Source organism: Entelurus aequoreus, linkage group LG23, assembly GCF_033978785.1.
Source record: "Entelurus aequoreus isolate RoL-2023_Sb linkage group LG23, RoL_Eaeq_v1.1, whole genome shotgun sequence".
NCBI lineage: Eukaryota > Metazoa > Chordata > Actinopteri > Syngnathiformes > Syngnathidae > Entelurus > Entelurus aequoreus.
The window spans coordinates 33,066,146-33,091,761 of NC_084753.1; the positions used below are offsets into that span (position 1 = coordinate 33,066,146).

At 38.8% G+C, this 25,616-nt stretch overlaps 2 protein-coding genes across 2 annotated transcripts; both read right to left on the reverse strand.

The window, feature by feature from the left end:
* Positions 1 to 606: 606 nt before the first annotated feature.
* Positions 607 to 1,590, reverse strand: LOC133640561 (trace amine-associated receptor 1-like). The gene has a single exon (XM_062034044.1). The coding sequence runs from the start codon at positions 1,588 to 1,590 to the stop codon at positions 607 to 609; it is 984 nt and encodes a 327-aa protein (XP_061890028.1).
* A 5,722-nt stretch (positions 1,591 to 7,312) lies between these two features.
* LOC133640562 (trace amine-associated receptor 1-like) lies at positions 7,313 to 8,296 on the reverse strand. The gene has a single exon (XM_062034045.1). The coding sequence runs from the start codon at positions 8,294 to 8,296 to the stop codon at positions 7,313 to 7,315; it is 984 nt and encodes a 327-aa protein (XP_061890029.1).
* Positions 8,297 to 25,616: the final 17,320 nt, after the last annotated feature.

Below are 25,616 nucleotides of genomic sequence, written 5' to 3' on the forward strand. Positions count from 1 at the left end.
AACCTTTTCGTAGCTGCGGACCGGTCAACGCTTGAAAATTTGTCCCACGGACTGGTGGTCGTGAAGGGGGGGGGGGGGGGGGGGGGGTTATGGTATTTTTTTATTTTTTTTTTTGTCATAAAGAAATACAGTCATGTGTGCTTACGGACTGTATCCCTGCAGACTGTATTGATTTATATTGATATATAATGTATATATTGTGTTTTGTATGTTCAATTAATTTAAAAAAATGCAATAAAAAAAAATAAAAAAGTTTTTTTTTTTTTTTTTTTTTGTGCGGGCGCGGACCGGTACCGGGCCCGGTGGTTGGGGACCACTGGTTTAAAGGGTTCTTAAAACCAGATCCCGTCCAGATTATGTCCAGGCAGCTAATGTACACACCTTCATTTATGTACACTCAAATTAGGGAACACAACAACAGATTGCATATAATCTATAAACAAAATGACATTTTCCAAATGAGCATGTATGTACAGTCCAGATTATGTCCAGGTCGGGCTCAGCAACACACACCTTCATTTATGTACACTCAAATTAGGGAACACAACGACAGACAGGCAAACATCTCACTTTCCAGATCCCTCCTTATAATGCTTGATGCTAATGTCAGTTAAGTCTGGTTCTAGAAAAATTGCTTTGAAATACTTTACCTAATATAAGGATTTTAAAAGCTGACTGGAACCAGCTGTAAAAGAAAGCATAAATGAAAGGATTGAGCATAGAATTTGACAGAGCCAGCCAGGTAAGTCCTTCACCAACTGCCATCGGTACCTGGTTGAAAAGCTGTACAGAAATATAAATACAGAACGGAGTCCAGCAGATGAGGAAAACACCCATAACTATAGTCAGAGTCTTTGTGGCCTTTCTCTCCATCTTACTGACATTTGCTCCTGGTGTTCTACTCGGATAGTTGGTGTTTTGGATGCTGCGAGCCTGGTTCTGTGCTACAAGGAAGATCTTTGCATAGATGCATATCATTATGATCACAGGTATGTAGAAGGAGCAGATGACTCCTACAATATTTGCGATCAAAATATCGACGTAACATTCTTCCCCACACTTTGCATAGTTGAATTCCGCCACCACAAAACCGGCGGCGACGAGAAGTGAAAGAGTCCAACTGAGCAGGATCATGACCGCAACCGCTTGAACAGTGAGCGTGGTTCTGTAAGTCAGAGGTTTACACACCGCGTGATACCTATCTATGGAAATACAGCATAAATGTAGAATAGAAGCAGTGCTCAGGGTCACGTCGATGCTGTTCCGCACTTTGCAAATCACTTCTTCTTGGTAGACACAGTAACTGAGGGTGAATTCAATGCTGAGAGGGAACAATAAAACACCGACAAGTAAGTCGGCCACTGCCAGAGAGAGAATGAGATAGTTAGTGGGAGTGTGGAGCTGCTTGAAATACACCACAGTGATGATTATGAGGAGGTTTCCACATATTATGATGACGGATAATAAGCAAAGAAATATGTTCAGAAGCACACACCCGGAGGAACGTGTTTTTGACGGTGCATCGTACATATCGACTTCATAACAAGGATGTATGACAGCAGTTCTGTTGAAGGTGACCTCTGGTGCCATGTATCTGGGTGCCTGCAAATACACTCAGTTAGTCATAAGCCATATTATTGATATGTCATGAATAGTTCCAGTCTGGCTTACCTTCTTTGCACCAACGTGTTGAAGAATCTTCAATGTGTGTTCCTTAGCAGCATGTGACAATGTGTAGACGTCTTTTATACCACCATGTGTACATATGCATAATATATTCATCTTCACTTGTCCAATTGAAAGTGAGACAATGTTTGGTTGACATTAGCCCAACCCAGGCTTAGCAATACTTTGACTCAAGGGCCAATTTGGATCAAAAGAAAAAAAAAATATATAAAAAATAAATAAAGAAATATATATATATATATATATATGTATATATATACTAGGGCTGTCAAACAAAGTATTTAATCGTGATTAAAGGCCTACTGAATTTTTTTTATTTATTTAAATGGGGATAGTAGATCCGTTCTATGTGTCATACTTGATAATTTCGCGATATTGCCATATTTTTGCTGAAAGGATTTAGTAGAGAACAACGACGATAAAGATCGCAATTTTTGGTATCTGATAAAAAAAAAGCCTTGCCCCTACCGGAAGTAGCATGACGACACCGGGGGAAGGACTGCTCATATTTTCCTATTGTTTACACCAGCAGCGAGAGAGATTCGGACCGAGAAAGCGACGATTACCCCATTAATTTGAACGAGGATGAAAGATACGTGGATGAGGAACGTTAGAGTGAAGGACTAGATGCAGTGCAAGACTTATCTTTTTTCGCTTTGACCGTAACTTAGGTACAAGCTGGCTCATTGGATTCCACACTCTCTCCTTTTTCTATTGTGGATCACGGATTTGTATTTTAAACCACCTGGGATACTATATCCTCTTGAAAATGAGAGTCGAGAACGCGAAATGGACATTCACAGTGACTTTTATCTCCACGACAATACATCGATGAAACACTTTAGCTACGGAGCTAACGTGATAGCATCGTGCTTAACGGCATATAGAAACAAAATAAATAGCGACGATTACCCCATTAATTTGAGCGAGGATGAAAGATTCGTGGATGAGGAACGTTAGAGTGAAGGACTAGATGCAGTGCAAGACATATCTTTTTTCGCTTTGACCGTAACTTAGGTACAAGCTGGCTCATTGGATTCCACACTCTCTCCTTTTTCTATTGTGGATCACGGATTTGTATTTTATACCACCTCGGAAAATGAGGGTCGAAAATTCATTTCAGTAGGCCTTTAAAACATTGAACACTGTTTCCAGACTCCAGCCCGTTCCAGTGGGCCTCTGGCCAGCGTATTTGAAGCTGTGAGGGGATTGTCTGTCCTGGTCTATTATCCTGTGTGGAAGTTGCTTCCTAGCAGATCCACTGTAGACACGGCACAAGAGCCAAGCGTGCAGTTTTTAACAAAGTGTTTAATGCACATAGGTTTTATCAAAGTCTTTCTCCCGCAGAACGTGACTTTTCAGTCACGTCCGTATCCTCTCTCCCCCTCTGCTCTCGGCCGCTCACTGTCAGCTGTGTCTCGCCGTCAGCACATGCCCCGCCCCCATTCGATGGTGCTCGTCCTCAGCACCATAGACAGAGGCGGTGACCTTTGCTCCTGCAGGCGCACTGACCACACCTCCTTCCACATCCTGTAATTGTGTAATTGTCTGTTTTATAATGTCTTATTCATTTAGTTCTTATTTCTGTCATCGTGGTTTTAAAGTCTTATGTGTCTCACTGTGTTATTTTAGAAACCTGCCTTGGGACTACGGCTGAAAATGAGCATTTATGCTAAGTCCGGCGCATTTACACTGTTTATTCAAGTGTTGATTAATGTGCACTGTCCCAAACAGCAACTGATAATAAGAAATACACTATAGGGGTGTTTATCGATCTTAAAAAAGCATTTGACACAATAGATCAGGGGTGTCCAAACTTTTTCTACTGAGGGCCGCATACGGAACAATTAAAGCCTGCGGGGGCCATTTTGATAGTTTTCATTTTCAAATCATAACAAAATATATGGATTTTTTTTTTTTTTTTTTACCTTTAGGGCTCCCGGGGACCATAAAGGGTCTAAGTCATTAAAATGTTAAAAATGTTAAAATTTAACGCTTACAGTAAATCTCTACAGTGTATCAACTTCAGGTTGATATAAAATTAAAAAAACAAAAAGATTTTATGCCTTTTCTGTCAAGACAACTTTGTTTTTTATAATAAAACTGAAATATGCAATATTTCCCCCACTGCCCAAAACCCTCAGAAAGCAATGTTTGATGTGAAGTAATTAGAGCCTTAAAAACATCAATAATGCAAGACACCATTGATATTAATTCATTGTTATTTTTGAGTAATCACAGTGAAAAGATAAATAAAATCCCAATAAATATATTTGGGATCCAAAAGGTGCCCCTCTCATAAAGTGATACATTTGTATTAGTTTTTTTTTATACTTTCAACACTTAAGTTACGAGATCAACTTCAGATATATCTGTCAATTTTACGTTTGAACTATTATTTTGTTTGTTTTATGCTCTTTTGTCAAAGAAAACGTTGATGTTTTTGTATGGCAACCACACAATATATGCAATATTTGCCACATAAAACATTTTAAAACTGAAATATTTGAAATAATTGGAGCCTTGAGAAGGTCAATAATTCATGATAACATTGATTTTTTTTTTTTTTTAAGCAATGGCAAAAAAGAAAAAGAAAGATAGACAAAAGAAAAAAAACAGCCTGCATGGCAGCTTTGTGTCAACATTGCAACTTTTTCTAGTTAATGTTTATTTTTTATTTTTGCAATAGCATTTCCAGAATGTGTGGCGGGCCGCTAAACAATTAGCTGTGGGCCGCAAATGGCCCCCGGGCCGCACTTTGGACACCCCTGCTATAGATCATTCTATATTATTGTCCAAGTTGTATTCATTTGGTGTGAGAGGAGTAGTTTTAGACTGGCTAAGAAGTTATTTAGATAACAGACAAGAGTTTGTGGATTTTGTGGGTAATACATCTGAACAAATGAGGATTGAATGTGGAATTCCACAAGGTTCGGTTTTAGCACCAAAATAGTTTATTTTATATATTAATGACATATGTGAGGTATCAAAGTTATTGAAACGAGTATTATTTGCGGACGACACCAACTTTTATAGTTCGGGACATGACTTAAAAGCATTATCAAACATTATTGAACAGGAAATGATTGAACTTAAGAGATGGTTTGATGTCAATAAATTATCATTAAATTTAAAAAAACAAAGTTTTATGAAAAGGGAGGAAACGATCAAACTGTCAATAGATGGAATTGATATTGAAAGGGTTTCTGAACTTAGATTTTTAGGCGTGATACTGCATGATATGGAAACCTCATATTGCACATGTACGGAAAAAGATGTCCAAGAGTATTTTTATATTAAATAAGGTTAAATATGTGTTAGATCAGTGGTTCTCAACCTTTTTTCAGTGATGTACCCCCTGTGAATTTTTTAAAAAATTCAAGTACCCCCTAATCACAGCAAAGCATTTTTGGTTGAAAAAAAGAGATAAAGAAGTAAAATACAGCACTATGTCATCAGTTTCTGATTTAGTAAATTGTATAACAGTGCAAAATATTGCTCATTTGTAGTGGTCTTTCTTGAACTATTTGGAAAAAAAAAAAAAAAAATAACTAAAAACTTGTTGAAAAATAAACAAGTGATTCAATTATAAATAAAGATTTCTACACATAGAAGTAATCATCAACTTAAAGTGCCCTTTTTGGGGATTGTAATACAGATCCATCTGGATTCATGAACTTAATTCTAAACATTTCTTCACAAAAAAAGAAATCTTTAACATCAATATTTATGGAACATGTCCACAAAAAATCTAGCTGTCAACACTGAATATTGCAGTGTTGCATTGTAATGAATGGAATAGCCTACTTGATTTGATGTTCAGTTTATGAACTTACATTCATATTTTGTTGAAGTATTATTCAATAAATATATTTATAAAGGATTTTTGAATTGTTGCTATTTTTAGAATATTTTAAAAAAATCTCACGTACCCCTTGGCATACCTTCAAGTACCCCCAGGGGTACGCGTACCCCCATTTGAGAACCACTGTGTTAGATTACAGAGCAATGCGTATATTGTATTGTGCACTTATATTGCCATGTATCAGCAACTGTGTGGAAGTGTGGGGGAACACATATAAGAGTAACATAAAGGCATTGTATCAACTACAGAAAAGAGCTATAAGGATTATTCATAAAGCAGATGATCTAAAACACACTAACTATTTATTAATTCGGGTTTATTGAAACTACAGGAGCTAGTAAAGTTACAGACAGTATGTGTTATGTTTAAGGCTAAAAGTAAAATATTACCAGCAAATTTACAAAAAGTGTTTGTCATCACTTCTGAGAATGAAGAGCGCAGAAGAAAAGGTCATTTCCAACATCAGTATTCAAGGACAACTTTAAAACAAATGTGTATATCAGTGGTGGGGGTTAAACTACGGAATTCCCATTAAAATGAGATAAAAGATTGTAGAAATATATTCCAATTGAAAAAATATATATAAAGACAGAACAATAAGATCATATGGACAGCCGTAATTGTCTACATTGTGCTTTATATTTATTATTTTACTTATTTTTTGTCTGGTTTTGTATCATCCCTTGAGGTGTATATTCCTTTTTTTGTTCGGTTGGTACTTCATGAAGTTTTGCACTTATTTTATTTTATTTATTTATTTATTTTTTTGTGTTTTTTGTTTGTTTTCATTATATTTGGATGTATCTGTTTGGTTTGTATGCGTGCGAATCTGGGCTATCCATTAAGTAAGACTACTTATTATGTTGAAGGGGGCAGGAAATATAAGATTTTCCTCATCCTGTTCTTTCTCAAGCATAGGTGTATAAATATGTGTTTAGTTGCTAAAGTTGTCTATTGATCAAAAATGCACATCAATGAAGGAGATAAAAAATGAATAAATGAATGAATGAATTAAATAAAATAAATAAATAAAAATTATATTTTTCTTTGCCCTACTCCATTTGTTGTTTATTCTTGAAACACCTTTTTACCTTCCTTTCGCTATTTATTTTTCAAATAAAGGACATTATCTTCACCAGACCAGGTTGTCAATGAAATTAGATTGTTTAAAGCAGTGGTCCCCAACCTTTTCGTAGCTGCGGACCGGTCAACGCTTGAAAATTTGTCCCACGGACTGGTGGTCGTGAAAGGGGCGGGGGGGGGGTTATGGTATTTTTAAATTTTTTTTTTGTCATAAAGAAATACAATCATGTGTGCTTACGGACTGACGGACTGTATCCCTGCAGACTGTATTGATTTATATTGATATATAATGTATATATTGTGTTTTGTATGTTCAATTAATTTAAAAAAATGCAATAAAAAAAAACAATTTTTTTTTTTTTTTTTTTTTTTTTGTGCGGCCGCGGACCGGTACCTGGCCCGGTGGTTGGGGACCACTGGTTTAAAGGGTTCTTAAAACCAGGTCCAGTCCAGATTATGTCCAGGCAGCTAATGTACACACCTTCATTTATGTACACTCAAATTAGGGAACACAACAACAGATTGCATATAATCTATAAACAAAATGACATTTTCAAAATGAGCATGTATGTACAGTCCAGATTATGTCATTTATGTACACTCAAATTAGGGAACACAACGACAGACAGGCAAACATCTCACTTTCCAGATCCCTCCTTATAATGCTTGATGCTAATGTCAGTTAAGTCTGGTTCTAGAAAAATTGCTTTGAAATACTTTACCTAATATAAGGATTTTAAAAGCTGACTGGAACCAGCTGTAAAAGAAAGCATAAATGAAAGGATTGAGCATAGAATTTGACAGAGCCAGCCAGGTAAGTCCTTCACCAACTGCCATCGGTACCTGGTTGAAAAGCTGTACAGAAATATAAATACAGAACGGAGTCCAGCAGATGAGGAAAACACCCATAACTATAGTCAGAGTCTTTGTGGCCTTTCTCTCCATCTTACTGACATTTGCTCCTGGTGTTCTACTCGGATAGTTGGTGTTTTGGATGCTGCGAGCCTGGTTCTGTGCTACAAGGAAGATCTTTGCATAGATGCATATCATTATGATCACAGGTATGTAGAAGGAGCAGATGACTCCTACAATATTTGCGATCAAAATATCGACGTAACATTCTTCCCCACACTTTGCATAGTTGAATTCCGCCACCACAAAACCGGCGGCGACGAGAAGTGAAAGAGTCCAACTGAGCAGGATCATGACCGCAACCGCTTGAACAGTGAGCGTGGTTCTGTAAGTCAGAGGTTTACACACCGCGTGATACCTATCTATGGAAATACAGCATAAATGTAGAATAGAAGCAGTGCTCAGGGTCACGTCGATGCTGTTCCGCACTTTGCAAATCACTTCTTCTTGGTAGACACAGTAACTGAGGGTGAATTCAATGCTGAGAGGGAACAATAAAACACCGACAAGTAAGTCGGCCACTGCCAGAGAGAGAATGAGATAGTTAGTGGGAGTGTGGAGCTGCTTGAAATACACCACAGTGATGATTATGAGGAGGTTTCCACATATTATGATGACGGATAATAAGCAAAGAAATATGTTCAGAAGCACACACCCGGAGGAACGTGTTTTTGACGGTGCATCGTACATATCGACTTCATAACAAGGATGTATGACAGCAGTTCTGTTGAAGGTGACCTCTGGTGCCATTTTATCTGGGTGCCTGCAAATACACTCAGTTAGTCATAAGCCATATTATTGATATGTCATGAATAGTTCCAGTCTGGCTTACCTTCTTTGCACCAACGTGTTGAAGAATCTTCAATGTGTGTTCCTTAGCAGCATGTGACAATGTGTAGACGTCTTTTATACCACCATGTGTACATATGCATAATATATTCATCTTCACTTGTCCAATTGAAAGTGAGACAATGTTTGGTTGACATTAGCCCAACCCAGGCTTAGCAATACTTTGACTCAAGGGCCAATTTGGATCAAAAGAAAAAAAAAATATATATAAAAAAAATATATATATATATATATATATATATATATATTTATATATATATGTACATATATACTAGGGCTGTCAAACAAAGTATTTAATCGTGATTAAAGGCCTACTGAATTTTTTATTTTATTTAAACGGGGATAGTAGATCCATTCTATGTGTCATACTTGATAATTTCGCGATATTGCCATATTTTTGCTGAAAGGATTTAGTAGAGAACAACGACGATAAAGATCGCAACTTTTGGTATCTGATAAAAAAAAGCCTTGCCCCTACCGGAAGTAGCATGACGACACCGGGGGAAGGACTGCTCATATTTTCCTATTGTTTACACCAGCAGCGAGAGAGATTCGGACCGAGAAAGCGACGATTACCCCATTAATTTGAGCGAGGATGAAAGATTCGTGGATGAGGAACGTTAGAGTGAAGGACTAGATGCAGTGCAAGACTTATCTTTTTTCGCTTTGACCGTAACTTAGGTACAAGCTGGCTCATTGGATTCCACACTCTCTCCTTTTTCTGTTGTGGATCACGGATTTGTATTTTAAACCACCTCGGATACTATATCCTCTTGAAAATGAGAGTCGAGAACGCGAAATGGACATTCACAGTGACTTTTATCTCCAAGACAATACATCGACGAAACACTTTAGCTACGGAGCTAACGTGAGAGCATCGTGCTTAACTGCATATAGAAACAAAATAAATAAATCCCTGACTGGAAGGATAGACAGAAGATCAACAATACTATTAAACCAGGGACATGTAAATACACGGTTAATGCTTTCCATCCTGGCAAAGGTTAACAATGCTGTTGCTAACGACGCCATTGAAGCTAACTTAGCAACCGGACCTCACAGAGCTATGCTAAAAACATTAGCTATCCACCTATGCCAGCCAGCCCTCATCTGCTTATCAACACCCGTGCTCACCTGCGTTCCAGCGATCGACGGTGCGACGAAGGACTTCACCCGATCACAGATGCGGTCGGCGAGACGGAGGAAGTTAAGGTGAGTTCGGCGGCTAACGCGTCTGCTATCCATCTCTGTCTTCCTGGTTGTGTTGCTGTAGTCCGCCGCTAATACACCGATCCCACCTACAACTTTCTTCTTTGCAGTCTCCATTGTTCATTAAACAAATTGCAAACGATTCACCAACACAGATGTCCAGAATACTGTGGAATTTTGAAATGAAAACAGAGCTTTTTTGTATTGTATTCAATGGTGTACCAATTCTTCCGCATCAACTGATTCCGTCACGCGCATACGTCATCATATCTAGACGTTTTCAACCGGAAGTGTGGCGGGAAATTTAAAATTGCACTTTATAAGTTAACCCGGCCGTATTGGCATGTGTTGCAATGTTAAGATTTCATCATTGATATATAAACTATCAGACTGCGTGGTCGGTAGTAGTGGGTTTCAGTAGGCCTTTAACCACATTTTGTTCATAGGTAACTCCAAATTAATTGTGATTAATTGCAGATAGATATCATTTTTCATCATTAATAAGTGTACCGTAGACCAGTGTTTTCCAACCTTTTTTGAGCAAAGGCACATTTTTTGCGGTGATAAAACACCACCAGCAGAAATCATTAAAAAACGAAACTCAGTTGACAGTAAAAAGTTGTTGTCGCAATTGTGGGATATGACTTTAAACCATAACCAAGCATGCATCAATATAGCTCTTGTCTCAAAGTAGGTGTACTGTCACCACCTGTCACATCACCCCCTGACTTATTTTGACTTGTTTGCTGTTTTCCAGTGTGTAGTGTTTTAGTTCTTGTCTTGCGCTCCTGTTTTGGTGGCTTTTTCTCTTTTTTTGGTATTTTCCTATAGCAGTTTCATGTCTTCCTTTGAGCGTTATTTGCCGCATCTACTTTGTTTTAGCAATCAAGACTATTTCAGTTGTTTTTATCCTTCTTTGTGGGGACATTGTTGTCGTGTTCGGATGTACATTGTGGACGCCGTCTTTCCTCCACAGTAAGTCTTTGCTGTCGTCCAGCATTCTGTTTTTGTTTACTTTGTAGCCATCATTTTTCTGCATAGCCTTCCCTAAACTTCAATGCCTTTTCTTAGGGACACTCACCTTTTGTTTATTTTTGGTTTAAGCATTAGACACTTTTTAAGTGCACGCTGCCTCCCGCTGTTTCCGACATCCACAAGGCAATTAGCTACCGGCTGCCACCTACCGATATGGAAGAGTATTACACGGTTACTCTGCCGAGCTCTAGACAGCATCGACACTCAACAACAACACATCATTTGCAGACTATAATTACTGGATTGCAAAACATATTTTTTACCCAAATGGGTGAAATTAGATAATCTCCCACGGCACACCAGACAGTATCTCACGGCACACCACTGCCCTAGACAAATATCTCATCTCATCAAGCTCATCTCCTGCACGCGTCACTCTGGCGGCAGCAAGAAGCTACAATCAATCAGCACTCAGCGCACCTGTCGGTAATTGTTAGAATAATTGTTTCTGAATTATCACAAAAGCTTTGTATTACATTGAGTTCCTGGCAGGGGGATGGGAGCTGTCTTTGGGGCCTACCAGGAGGAAGGCAAGGCAAGGCAAGGCAACTTTATTTGTATAGCGCTTTTCATACACAAGGCAGACTCAAAGTGCTTCACAGACAACAAAGTGAAATGAAAGAAAATAAAAGCAAAATTAAAATGCAGACAATAAAAATAAAAACAGTGCAGACGTTAAAAGTTAAAAGATTAAAAGATTTAGCTGAAAGCTAAGGTGAACATAAAAGTCTTCAGTCTAGTTTTAAAAGTAGTGAGAGTTGGGGAGAGTCTGACATCTTCAGGAAGTTTATTCCAGCTATGTGTTGCATAGTGACTGAATGATGATCTCCCTTGATTTGAGTTTACTCTTGGAACCGCTAACCGATTGGTCTCAGAAGATCTTAGTGATCTAGAGGGCTTATATAGTGGGAGCATATCAGTGATATACTTGGGCCCTAGACCATGTAGTGATTTATATGTGAGCAGGAGGATTTTGAAATCTATTCTCTGATGTACAGGGAGCCAATGTAAGGATTTAAGAATTGGTGTAATGTGCTCACATTTTTTGGTCTTTGTTAGAACTCTAGCAGCAGCGTTCTGAACAAGCTGTAGCTGCCTGACAGTTTTTTTGGGAAGACCTGCAAGGAGACCATTACAATAGTCTAGCCTACTGGTAATAAAGGCATGTACAAGTTTTTCTAAGTCTTGAGCTGACATGAGCCCTCTAAGTCTTTTTACATTTTTGAGGTGATAGTAGGCCGATTTTGTTACTGATTTGATGTGACTGTCGAAATGTAAATCAGAATCTAAAATAACCCCAAGATTTCTGGCTTTATTTGAGGTTTTCAGGGACAGTGATTGAAGGTGTTGGATGACTTTAAACCTTTCTTTTTTAGCACCAAAAACAATTATCTCAGTTTTATCTTCATTTAGTTGTAGGAAATTTTGGCACATCCAGTGTTTGACTTGCTCAATGCACTGGCACAGAAGATCTATGGGGCGATAGTCATTTGGTGATAGCGCTACATAGATTTGGGTGTCATCGGCATAGCAATGATGGTCAATGTTATTATTTTGCATGATTTGTCCTAGTGGGAGCATATAGATGTTAAATAAAGTCGGCCCCAAGATTGAACCTTGGGGGACTCCACACGTTACGTTGGTTGGTTCTGATACAAAGTCACCAATGGAAACAAAATAGTTCCTATCTTGTAGATATGACTTGAACCAGCTTAAAACTGTGCCTGAGATCCCCACCCAGTTTTCCAACCTGTCCAAAAGTATTGAGTGGTCGACAGTGTCAAATGCAGCACTGAGGTCCAAAAGCATTAATACTGAAGTTTTGCCAGAGTCTGTGTTTAGACGGATGTCATTTATAACTTTAAGGAAGGCTCGTAAAACTCCACTGTGACTTCAAAGCGGACAGATGGCAGGATCTTCCCAAATTCTAGACAAACTTTTTTTTCTTTTTTTCTTTAGTTTATTTCGAACATGAACACACTTACAGCTTAATACATCGCACAATTTCATATCATTTCATTTTACCTCTTGCCCGAAAAGGAGTAGGAAGAAGCAAAGCTTATTTAATCCTACCCCTTTCCCACTTCAGAGCGTTTACAAATATATAGAATCATTTACTGACCTTTTTATACAATAAAATAACATCTGTGAATTAGTATACACAACAGTTTTGTAATATGTAATTAATTAATTCAGTCATTATTAACATACTGAGATGAAGAATATCTTATTTTCAATAAGGTTGGAAGTATTTCTCATAATTCTTCTTCTTTGTACTTTGTAAGCACTATTATTTTGAACAACCTCTTAAACTGGATCATATGAGTACAAGTTTTAACTTCTTTACTTAATCCATTCCATAATTTAATTCCACATACTGATATGCTAAAATTTTACGAACTCTCTTTGAACTATTTTATGGAACTCTTTTCGAACTATTTTACGACCTCTTCTTTTGAACTGTTCTGTAACCAAAGGCAACGCTGTTTACGACCCACTTCCCTCTGGAAGCAGCTGTGGTCAGGTGGGGGGAGAAAGTCAAATAAAGAAGGAGGAATGCAATCTTTTGGCAGAGCGTGGGTGACACTGTAAGAGGTTACAGGTCGACACGTTTTCTCCTCAATATTGAGTCCAAATTGAATTCTGCCTCTGTTTGATTCTTTGCCTCCTGTCTTGTTTAATAGATGTCATCAGTGTTTGAACCTGACAGTAATGATCTTCCTGGGCTTCTAAAGCCAGTGCAGATCCTGCGTTCCGGGCCAGAATGTAATCATCTGTTCCTGTACAGTAAGCCACGTCTAGCTCTATGCGCACTCTTTGCTCTCTGTGTCCTCCTTGTCGCTCCAACTGCAGACCTTCATTCCCACGTTGACGAGCTGTGTGTCTCGTCATTCCTCGTTCCTCTGCTTCCCGGACTGCCGCTTGGATCTTGACCTCCTGCTTGGACACGGACCTCCTATGCCCCGCTATAGCCCCCGACTTCCTGCTTGTCTCACGGACATTCGAGCCTGCCTTTCCCCTCCGTGACTTCCGCCTCTCGCTCCACACTCCCGGTAACACACAACAGCTAATCTCCACACATAGTCTCACACACATACACTCTTGGATTTTTGTCACACTCAAATCCCTTGTTTAATTTATATATTTTTTTGTTATTATATGTATATAGTGTATATATAATAAATCGTAGTACTAAAACGACTTCCGGACGGCTTCGAAACGATTCTGGTCCACCATCCGCCGCCTCAGGGGGGGAAGCAGTGCACTTCAACACCGTGTATGGTGAGGATGGTGTGCTGCTGACCACTACTGCGGCTGTTGTGGATCGGTGGAGGGAATACTTCGAAGACCTCCTCAATCCCACCAACACATCTTCCTATGAGGAAGCATTGCCTGGGGAATCTGTGGTGGGCTCTCCTATTTCTGTGGCTGAGGTTGCCGAGGTAGTTAAAAAGCTCCTCGGTGGCAAGGCTCCGAGGGTGGATGAGATCCGCCCGGAGTTCCTTAAGGCTCTGGATGCTGTGGGGCTGTCTTGGTTGACAAGACTCTGCAACATCGCGTGGACATCGGGGGCGGTACCTCTGGATTGGCTGTACCTCTGGATTGGCTGTCGGTAATGATCTTCCTGGGCTTCTTAAGGCAGTGCAGATCCTGCGTTCCGGGCCAGAACCACCACCCCTGTGACCGGGGTGGTGGTTCCTCTCTTTAAGAAGGGGAACCGGAGGGTGTGTTCCAACTATCGTGGGATCACACTCCTCAGCCTTCCCAGTAAGGTCTATTCAGGTGTACTGGAGAGGAGGCTACGCCGGATAGTCGAACCTCGGATCCAGGAGGAACAGTGTGGTTTTCGTCCTGGTCTTGGAACGGTAGACCAGCTCTATACTCTCAGCAGGGTCCTTTAGGGTGCATGGGAGTTTGCCCAACCAGTCTACATGTGCTTTGTGGACTTGGAGAAGGCATTCGACCGTGTCCCCCGGGAAATCCTGTGGGGAGTGCTCAGAGAGTATAGGGTATCGGACTGTCTGATTGTGGCGGTCCGCTCCCTGTATGATCAGTGTCAGAGCTTGGCCCGCATTGTCGGCAGTAAGTCGGACCCATTTCCAGTGAGGGTTGGACTCCGCCAAGGCTGCCCTTTGTCACCGATTCCGTTCATAACTTTTATGGACAGAATTTCTAGGCGCAGTCAGGGTGTTGAGGGGATCCGGTTTGGTGGCTGCAGGATTAGGTCTCTGCTGTTTGCAGATGATGTGGTCCTGATGGCTTCAACTGGCCAGGATCTTCAGCTCTCATGAAGGTTGAAAAGTTACTTGGTGCAGCTTTAAATAATTTTGAATAGGTTTTGAGTTCTGTAAAAAGAACAAAATTGTATCTTCTGCATCACAACACTTTTAAAGGGATTTTATTAGTTCTTCCGACCCACCAATTTGCAACACAAATGTGTCTCTTCACTTTGTTCCGAGCCACCAAACTACTTTTCTTAAATCATATTGTTTTTCTATTTTGTTTCTTTGCATTTTATCTACTTACACTTTAGTCAAAGAACTCTGACCTAATATTGTCTGTTTATTTAAAAGGTGTCAGTGTGGAAATATACTATCATCCATACGTCATCAGCCTGATTTGCATAAGCTCGACCCCGAAGGGAATAAGCGGTAGACAATGGATGGATGGATGAGCCGTGAAATGCATTGGACACACAAAGCATACAGGTCTACAGGAAAAAATGGTTCCAGGAACTAAAGGTTCCAGGAACTTTAAGTGCCTGAACTTTTGGTGGAAAAAGGCCCATTTGTTCCTTTTTTCCTTTTGAATACTTATTGGACTGTTGTGCACCAGCAAGTTAATATGGAATGTGATTCTGTTTTTTTGTCCATTGTAAATGTATTTTCTGTTTTTTCCAACTGCAGTTTATTTTTTCCATTTTTTGGTGTGTTTTGCACTGTGGTTTTGGTTGTTGTCGCACAATCAATATGATCTAAGGAAATCAACCGGACTCTGCCTGATGGTGACTAGAGTCCCATCACATTCTGTAAAATCCATCAAATGTTCAAAAGGTTTTTGTGCGCACTATTCTTACAGTTTTTTCCCTACAGCAGGGGTGTCAAACTCATTTTTAGATGGGGGGCCACATCGAGAAAATTCTACTCCCAAGTGGGCCGGACTGGTAAAATCACGGAATGATTACTTAACAATAAAGACAACTTCATATATTTGTTAAAGAATAGAACAAGCACATTCTGAAAATGTAAAAAATCATAATGTTGTTGTTGTTCTTTTTTTACACTTACATGTTGCGGTTAATAGCATTCTATCTTTATTTGTTGTTATTTATATTTTCTGAATAAATGATGTGATAATGTTCACCGGTCAACTCATTGGTGTTAATTTTCAATCTATCAAGATAAATTACAGGATGTTATTTTTGTAGTTTGATAATTTTTTTCGACTGATGTACCAACATCATGTGGTTTATTTTGTACATATGTAACAACATCTACACAGAGACAAAGAATTGCTATTGCGACATACAGTGGACACATTTAGAACAGCAGTTTCATTCACCCAAAAATTTCAGGTTAATTTTTAGACTTAGCAAACTCATCCCGTGGGCCGGATAAAACCTGTTCGTGGGTGTGATCTGGCCCCTCGGACCGTATGTTTGACACTCCTGCCCTAGAGGCTTGTTGTGTGGTAATCTTTTTTATTTTTCTATTATTAATTTTTTAAGTATCCTTCTTGTTTTCAGTTTTTTAAAGGTGACTTCCGTGGAACTCAACAAAAGTAATTATTGGTAATTATTACACATTTTGCATTGTACAGTCGCGATCAAAAGTTCACATACACTTTTGTTTCATCTGACATCACATGGACAAAGATAAAACCTTCTGGAGGAAAGTTCTGTGGTCAGATGAAACAAAAATGTAGCTGTTTGGCCACAATACCCAGCAATATGTTTGGAGGAGAAAAGATGAGGCCTTTAATCCCAGGAACACCCCACCTACAGTCAAGCATGGTGGTGGTAGTATTATGCTTTGGGCCTGTTTTGCTGCCAATGGAACTGGTGCTTTAAAGAGAGTAAAAGGGACAATGAAAAATGGAAGATTGCCTCCAAATTCTTCAGGACAACCTAAAATCATCAGCCCCGAGGTTGGGTCTTGGGCGCAGTTGGGTGTTCCAACAGGACAATGACCCCAAACACAAGTCAAAAATGGTAAAGGAATGGCTAAATCAGGCTAGAATTAATGTTCTAGAATGGCCTCCCCAAAGTCTTGACTTAAACGTGTGGAAAACCAACAAATTTAGCTGAACTGCACCAATTTTGTGAAGAGGAGTGGTCAAAAATTCAAGCAGAAGCTTGTGGATGGCTCCCAAAAGTGCCTTATTGCAGTGAAACTTGCCAAGGGACATGTAAGCAAATATTACCATTGCTGTATGTATACTTTTGACCCAGCACATTTGCTCACATTTTCAGTAGAGCCATAATAAATTCATAAAAGAACCAAACTTCATGAATGTGTTTTGTGACCAACAAGTATGTGCTCCAATCACTCTATCACAAAAAAATAAGAGTTGTAGAAATGATTGGAAACTCAAGACAGCCATGACATTATGTTCTTTACAAGTGTATGTAAACTTTTGACCACGACTGTATTTTGCAAGTATTGTAAGTGATGTGTGTGGTTTGCATTTTGACACTACCCTTGCTGACTTCTGCGATAAAATGTTGGAGAAATTCAAAAGTGCTGTATGGACATTAAGGACTGTAAAAATTGTGCATTAATCCCTCTGTATAAAACACATTTAAGGGGCTTTTATTGGTTCTTCTTACACTGCAAAAACTGAAATCCAAGTAAGATTAAATATCTCAAATAAGGGTGATATTTGCTTATTTTCTGTCTGATAATATAATTCTTCTCACTAAGCAGATTTTATGTTAGAGTGTATTACTTGTTTTAAGTGTTTTGGTCCTAAATGATCTCAGTAAGATATTGCAGCTTGTTGCTGAGATTGTATGACCTATATTACCTATATATAAGTCTCGTCTTAAGACCCACTTTAATTCTTTGGCTTTTAACACTACGTGAGTTGTGTGGTCCTCTGTCCTCTGTTGTCCTCCGTGTTTTTTTTTTATACATTTTGATTTCTATTTACTGTTTTAATTGGTTTTTCCCTTTAAAATTGTTTTTATTCATATTTATTTTTTTATTGTTTTTATATTGGTTCTATATTTATTTATTTTTTGTTTTTATTCAGTCATTGTTGGAGCTAACGATAATATTTGATTATTGTTTTTAATATTGTTGTTAATACTGTTTTTAATATTGTTGTGCAGCACTTTGGAAACATTTTTGTTGTTTAAATGTGCTATATAAATAAAGTGGATTGGATTGGATATTGAGTAAAACATGTTTGAAACTAGAATATCAAGTGTTGCAAAGATGTGTCATCAACACTCACAAGTATAAAACCACTTTTTTTAAAGTAATCATTTCTTCTTTCAAGCATGATATAAAAAATCATGACCTTGACACAATTGTGTCTCATAATTAAAACAGATGGCAGCCAAATGGACTTTGCGGTTTTATTTTCAATGAAACAATAGAAAAGATGTACTCATATAGTAGTAGAGTTGGCACAGTACAGTAAACTGTTAATATTTAAACATTTGACATTTCTAACAATTTTGAACAGAAATAGTTCATACACATTCAGATAAATTCTTCAAAATTACAATAAAAAAAAATTGCCCGTATATATATATATATATATATATATATATATATATATATATATATATATATATATATATATATATATATATATATTTTAATTTTTTTTTTTTTTAGTATAAGTTTGCTGATTTCAAGAAATGTAATGCCGAGCACATATCATTATGTCAAGATAATGGCACTAGCATTTACTTCATTTAAGAATATTTTCTATTAAAAAAAAGTGCACTTGTTATTAGTGAGAATATACTTATTTTAAGGTATTTTGGGGTTCATTGAGGTTAGCTAATTTTACTTGTTTTGGAAAGTCTTGACAAGCCACATTTTCTTGTTCTATTGGCAGATAATTTTGCTTAGTTTAAGTAAAATACCCCTAATTTTTGTTTTTTTTCCCCTTGTTTTTGAACACTGACTTCTTGCAGTGTGTTTCTTTGGCAGCGTTCTATGCTTGTGTGTGTGTGTGTGTGTGTGTGTGTGCGTGTGTGTGTGTGCGTGTGTGTTTCCTTCCGCACACAGCGCCTCTCACACGACACGTTGATGACAATTCACGTGCAGCTTACCCATACCGAGCATATTATTCAAGTCTGGTGTCTGAACAATCACTTAGACGTATTTTTCCAGACATAACTTTTTTAAAAGCAGACCTGTACCAGCTGTAAAAGAATGCATAAATAAAAGGGTTGAGCATAGAATTTGACATGACCAGCCAGGAAAGAACTTCAGCTCCCTCAAATCTCACTGACACCTTGCTGATAAAAGATATCATAATGAATATAAAGAAAGGACTACAACAGAGTAAGAAGGCGCTCATAACTATAGCCAGAGTTTTAGTGGCCTTTCTCTCCATCTTCCTGACAGTTGCTCCTGGCGTCCTGCTGGGATAGGTTCTGTTTTGGATGCTGCGTGCCTGTTTCTGCGCTACAAAGAAGATCTTTGCGTATATGCATAGGATTATGATCATAGGAAGGTAAAAGGTTAAAATGGGTCCTGAAACATTCACCATAAAAACATAAATATAACATTCTTCTCCGCATTTTGCATAGTGTAAGGTTGCAAACACAAAACCGACAGACAGTAGAAATGAAGAACTCCAACTCAACAAGATCATGAACACAACAACATTAACAGTGATTGCAGTTTTATATACCAGAGGTTTACACACTGCGTAGTATCTGTCTATAGAAATACACATTAAATTCAGAATAGAAGCTGTGGTCAGTGTTACTTTAAAGCATTGTTGAGCTCTACAAATCAAACCTCCATGGGTCCTACAGTAATCCTTACTGAATTCTCTGCTGAGAGGAATGATTAAAAGACCAACAAGTAAGTCCGACACAGCCAGAGAGAGAATGAGATAGTTAGTAGGAGTGTGAAGCTGCTTGAAATAAATGACAGACATGAGTATGAGGAGGTTTCCACATATGATGACAACACATATCAAGTAAGGGAATATTCTCAGTAAATCGCAGGTAAAGTTTAGTTGACAGGAAATTATAACTTCAGTTGTGTTGTTTTTGCCTTCTGGTGCCATGTTTCATTGAGCTGAAAAACAAATGAGTTATTATTATGAGAGATTAAAAAGTCTCAAGTCGGATATATTGATCGGCTGGCCTACCTGTTTTAAATGAATCCTTGATGAATCATGACTGTTGTGTGTCCTTCAGAAGCGTGTTACTGTATGTACTCAGGTTATACATCAGTGGTCATCTAATTTGCACTGCATATTAATTTTTCCTTGTCCAATCAAATGTAGGACTGTCGTTTGTTGACGTCGGGGCCAAGGAAACTGTCATGGCTTGTCATGTCTGGTCTGACTTTTTTGTTTTTTCCCTACTTTGGTGTGTTCTTGCCTGTTTAGCTGTCTTATTTTGGTTTCACTTCCTCTCTGGCTCCACCCTTCCTCTGCTTCTGAACAGTTCTCCTCACCTGCTCTTGATTAGCAATCAGTTGGCTCACCTGTCTCTGATCCCAAATCAAAGCTTTTCATGCCGATGCAACCTGCATCTCAATGTTGGATGATTATAATTTGTCGTGCTTGCGCTTTGCTTACCATTTTTGCTTCATTCCTAAACGTGCACAGCTTCCGTTGTACAACTTGTGCGCTTCTTTGCTGCACTAGCAACTTGTGTTGGATGAATAAATGCCTTATTTTACCTTCAATTGTCTCCTGTCTCTGCATTTTTTGGTCAAAACTACCTTAAAGGCCTACTGAAATGATTTTTATTTATTTAAACGGGGATAGCAGATCCATTCTATGTGTCATACTTGATCATTTCGCGATATTGCCATATTTTTGCTGAAAGGATTTAGTAGAGAACATCGACGATAAAGTTCGCAACATTTGGTCGCTGATAAAAAAAGCCTTGCCTGTACCGGAAGTAGCGTGACGTCACAAGTTGAAAAGCTCCTCACATTTCCCCATTGTTTACACCGGCAGAGAGAGCGATTCCGACCGAGAGAGCGATTCAGACCGAGAAAGCGACGATTACCCCATTAATTTGAGCCAGGATGAAAGATTCGTGGATGAGGAACGTGAGAGTGAAAGACTAGAGTGCAGTGCAGGACGCATCTTTTTTCGCTTTGGTTCATTGGATTCCACACTCTCTCCTTTTTCTATTGTGGATCGCGGATTTGTATTTTAAACCACCTCGGATACTACATCCTCTTGAAAATGAGAGTCGAGAACGCGAAATGGACATTCACAGTGACTTTTATCTCCACGACAATACATCGGCGAAGCTCTTTAGCTACGGAGCTAACGTGATAGCATCATGCTTAAATGCAGATAGAAACAGAAGAAATAAACCCCTAACTGGAAGGATAGACAGAAAATCAACAATACTATTAAACCATGGACCTGTAAATACACGGTTAATGCTTTCCAGCTTGGCAAAGTTTGACAATGCTGTTGCTAACGACGCCATTGAAGCTAACTTAGCAAAGGGACCTCACAGAGCTATGATAAAAACATTAGCGCTCCACCTACGCCAGCCAGCCCTCATCTGCTCATCAACACCCGTGCTCACCTGCGTTCCAGCGATCGACGGAAGGACGAAGGACTTCACACGATCATCCGTGCGGTCGGCGGCTAGCGTCGGATAGCTCGTCTCCTATCCAAGTAAAAGTCCTCCTGGTTGTGTTGCTACAGCCAGCCGCTAATACACCGATCCCACCTACAACTTTCTTCTTTGCAGTCTCCATTGTTCATTAAACAAATTGCAAAAGATTCACCAACACAGATGTCCAGAATACTGTGGAATTTTGAGATGAAAACAGAGCTTTTTTGTATTGGATTCAATGGTGTCCGAATACTTCCGTTTAACTATTGCCGTCACGCGCATACGTCATCATACATAGACGTTTTCAACCGGAAGTTTAGCGGGAAATTTAAAATTGCACTTTATAAGTTAACCCGGCCGTATTGGCATGTGTTGCAATGTTAAGATTTCATCATTGATATATAAACTATCAGACTGCGTGGTCGGTAGTAGTGGCTTTCAGTAGGCATTTAACCATGCGCAACCGTAACAGAATGATCCAACCGCAAATTGAACACGCGGTAACCACCTTTAATTTTAACGAGCAGGAAGAGTGAAATATGAGGGTTGACTGCTTTACTCATCAGAGTATGTACAGTATGTATGTTCGTGTTTATGTATACATTTATGTATATATATATATATATATATATACAGTGTATCCGGAAAGTACTTTTTCCACATTTTGTTATGTTACAGCCGTATTCCAGAGTTCATTTTTGTCCTCAACACTTATCAAACAAAAGCCCATGAGGACAATGTGAAATTATCTTTTCAGAGCTTTTTGCAAATGTTTTAACAATTAAAAAAATACCAAGAAATCACATATACATAAGTATTCACAGCCTTTTCTAAATACTTTGTTGATGCACTTTTCGCAGCAATTCCAGCCTCAAGTCTTTTTGAATACGATGCCAGAAGCTTGGCACACCTAACTTTGGGTAGTTTTACCCATTCCTCTTTGCAGCACCTCTAAAGCTCCATCAGGTTGGATGGGTAGCGTCAGTGCACAGCCATTTTCAGATCCCTTCCGGATATATTCAGTGGGATTCTGTGATGTTCTCGGGCCAAACCGAGTCGATCGGGACCAGCCTGCCACCTGGACCCCACATTAGCGTCTCGTTCTCCTCGGGTGAATAACCCTTTGTCAAATTAGACTTACACTTAGACTTCCTTTTTATTGTCATTCAAATTTGAACTTTACAGCACAGATAAGAACGAAATTTTGTTACATAAACTCATGGTAGTGCAGGATAAAAAAAGCAATAAAGTGCATATATAAATAAATAAATATATATAAATAATATATATATATAATATATATATAAAATAAATAAATATATATAAATATATATAAATAAATAAATAGATTACTGTACAGATAAATATATTGCACTTTTTCACATACGTCCACATTTATGGATGTATGTTGTATTGTCTTTTTTGTTCCAGCGAGTTAATCCATTTTGGGGGGAGTTGAGGGGATAATTAATTATGATGCGTTTAAGAGTCTTACGGCCTGAGGGAAGAAGCTGTTACAGAACCTGGAGGTTCTGCTTCGGAGGCTGCGGAACCTCTTTCTAGAGTCCAGCAGTGAAAACAGTCCTTGGTGGGGGTGGGAGGAGTCTTTGTAGATTTTCTGAGCCCTGGTCAGGCAGCGGCTTTTTGCGATCTCCTGAAATACCTCCATTGCCTCCACGGTAAAGTCCTGGGCGTTGCATTCTGCAGGGAAACTTGCTGGTGGCAGTCTTTTGTAACGGACGGGTTGTATGTTTGCGGTGGTCGTGTCCTCGAGATGCAGAAAGGACGGCAGGATGCAAAGTGCAGGCAAGATAATGATTTATTCTTCAAAACAAAGCAAACATAAACAGTAACGCCTATATCGAACAAGACTGCCAGGCTGAGTGAAAGGACGAGGCAGGTATAAATAGCTCTGTGATTAGTGATCAGGCGCAGGTGATCGTCCCGACCACTAATCAGAGGCAGGTGCAGGAAATCAGCGCCCGTGGCAACATAAGGGACGCTGAAACAGAAAATGAACACTCAACCAAGGAGAAACAATAACAAATGCAACGGAATATGTCCAGGGGTGACAAGGTCATTACAGTATGTATGTATGTGTTTATGTATGTATGTATGTGTATGTGCAATATTTATGTATGTATGTGTTTATGTATGTATGTATGTGCATGTACAATATTTATGTATGTATGTATGTATGTATGTACATATTTATGTATGTATGTACGTATGTATGTGTAAGTACAATATATACGTATGTATGTATGTGCATATTTTTGTATGTATGTATGTATGTATGTATGTGTAAGTACAATATATACGTATGTATGTATGTGCATATTTTTGTATGTATGTATGTATGTATGTATGTGTAAGTACAATATATACGTATGTATGTATGTGAATATTTTTGTATGTATGTATGTTGTTCTTTGTATTGTTTTTATTTTTATTTGTCTGTCTGCCTCTCCTCACATCCCCATCTATCCGTTTCCCGTACCTCTTTTTTTTATTGTTTTATTTTTATAAAGTACAATTGATCATTTAAAAAGGTTAAAATGTTATACTTTTCAGGACTCGGGCTAACATCCAGCTGACTCTACCAAGTTTTATACTGGCAACCATTCATTATTTTTGAACAATTTGCTTTGCCACTCCTCCACAAATGATAAACTTTTATTCATGATGCAAATTTGTATTTTAATAAAGGGACAGACTTGAGTTGATCCTCGGTCTTCATCATCAATAAACTGACTACTTGTTACCAACATTGAAATGATTATCAAATCTGGTGTAATGTTCGACTGCTTTTGTGGTCATTGTCTTATAGGTTGTGTTTGGAAAATTCAGAGGCCCCAATCTACCCCAAAATATTCATACTTTGACCTCTTCATGAGTGATCTGATCAGCATCACTCAGGACATATTTCAATGAATGCTTTACATTATGTTGATGATGTTTGGGACTTTGCTTGTTGTGAAGTAACTAATGTAAAATATAAACAAAGGCTCACATCTTCACTGGATAACCCGCCCACATTAAAAGCCTCTTCAAGGAGAGGGATATGGCATGGGCCAAATATCGCTCATCCAAGCAACCCAACGATAGGGAAGAATATAGACTTTTGAGGAACCAATCTAAAACTACATCAAGGAATGCTAAATGTTATTTTTTATTATCCATTTCCTCAAAATGTACACAGCCCACAGCATTTTGGACACGTCTAAATAATATTCTATCTATATCCAAACACTAAATATATCCAAACTAGTGTTGTCCCGATAACAATATTTTGGTACCGGTACCAAAATTATTTCGATACTTTTTAGTACTTTTTGGTACTTTTCTAAATAAAGGGGATGATAAAAAAATTGCATTATTGGCTTTATTTTAACAAAAAATCCTAGGGTACATTAAACATATGTTTCTTATTGCTAGTTTGTCCTTAAATAAAATAGTAAACATACTAGACAACTTGTCTTTTATTAGTAAATAAGCAAACAAAGGCTCCTAATTTAGCTGCTGACATATGCAGTAACATATTGTGTCATTTATCTACCTATTATTTTGTCAACATTATTAAGGACAAGTGGTAGAAAATGAATTATTAATCTACTTGTTCATCCATCCATCCATCCATCTTCTTCCGCTTACCCGAGGTCGGGTCGCGGGGGCAGCAGCCTAAGCAGGGAAGCCCAGACTTCCCTCTCCCCAGCCACTTCGTCCAGCTCCTCCCGGGGGATCCCGAGGCGTTCCCAGGACAACCGGGAGACATAGTCTTCCCAACGTGTCCTGGGTCTTCCACGTGGCCTCCTACCGGTCGGACGTGCCCTAAACACCTACCTAGGGAGGCGTTCAGGTGGCATCCTGACCAAATGCCCGAACCATTTCATCTGGCCCCTCTCGATGTGGAGGAGCAGCGGCTTTACTTCGAGTTCCTCCCGGATGACAGAGCTTCTCACCCTATCTCTAAGGGAGAACCCCGCCACCCGGCGGAGGAAACTCATTTCGGCCGCTTTTACCCGTGATCTTGTCCTTTCGGTCATAACCCAAAGCTCATGACCATAGGTGAGGACGGGAACGTAGATCGACCGGTAAATTGAGAGCTTTGCCTTACGGCACAGCTCCTTCTTCACCACAACGGATCCATACGGCGTCCGCATTACTGAAGACGCCGCACCGATCCGC

What these genes read in the sequence shown, in the direction of transcription:
- LOC133640561 (XM_062034044.1), bottom strand. Translation starts at nt 1,590, where the DNA reads ATGGCACCAGAGGTCACCTTCAACAGAACTGCTGTCATACATCCTTGT.
- LOC133640562 (XM_062034045.1), bottom strand. Translation starts at nt 8,296, where the DNA reads ATGGCACCAGAGGTCACCTTCAACAGAACTGCTGTCATACATCCTTGT.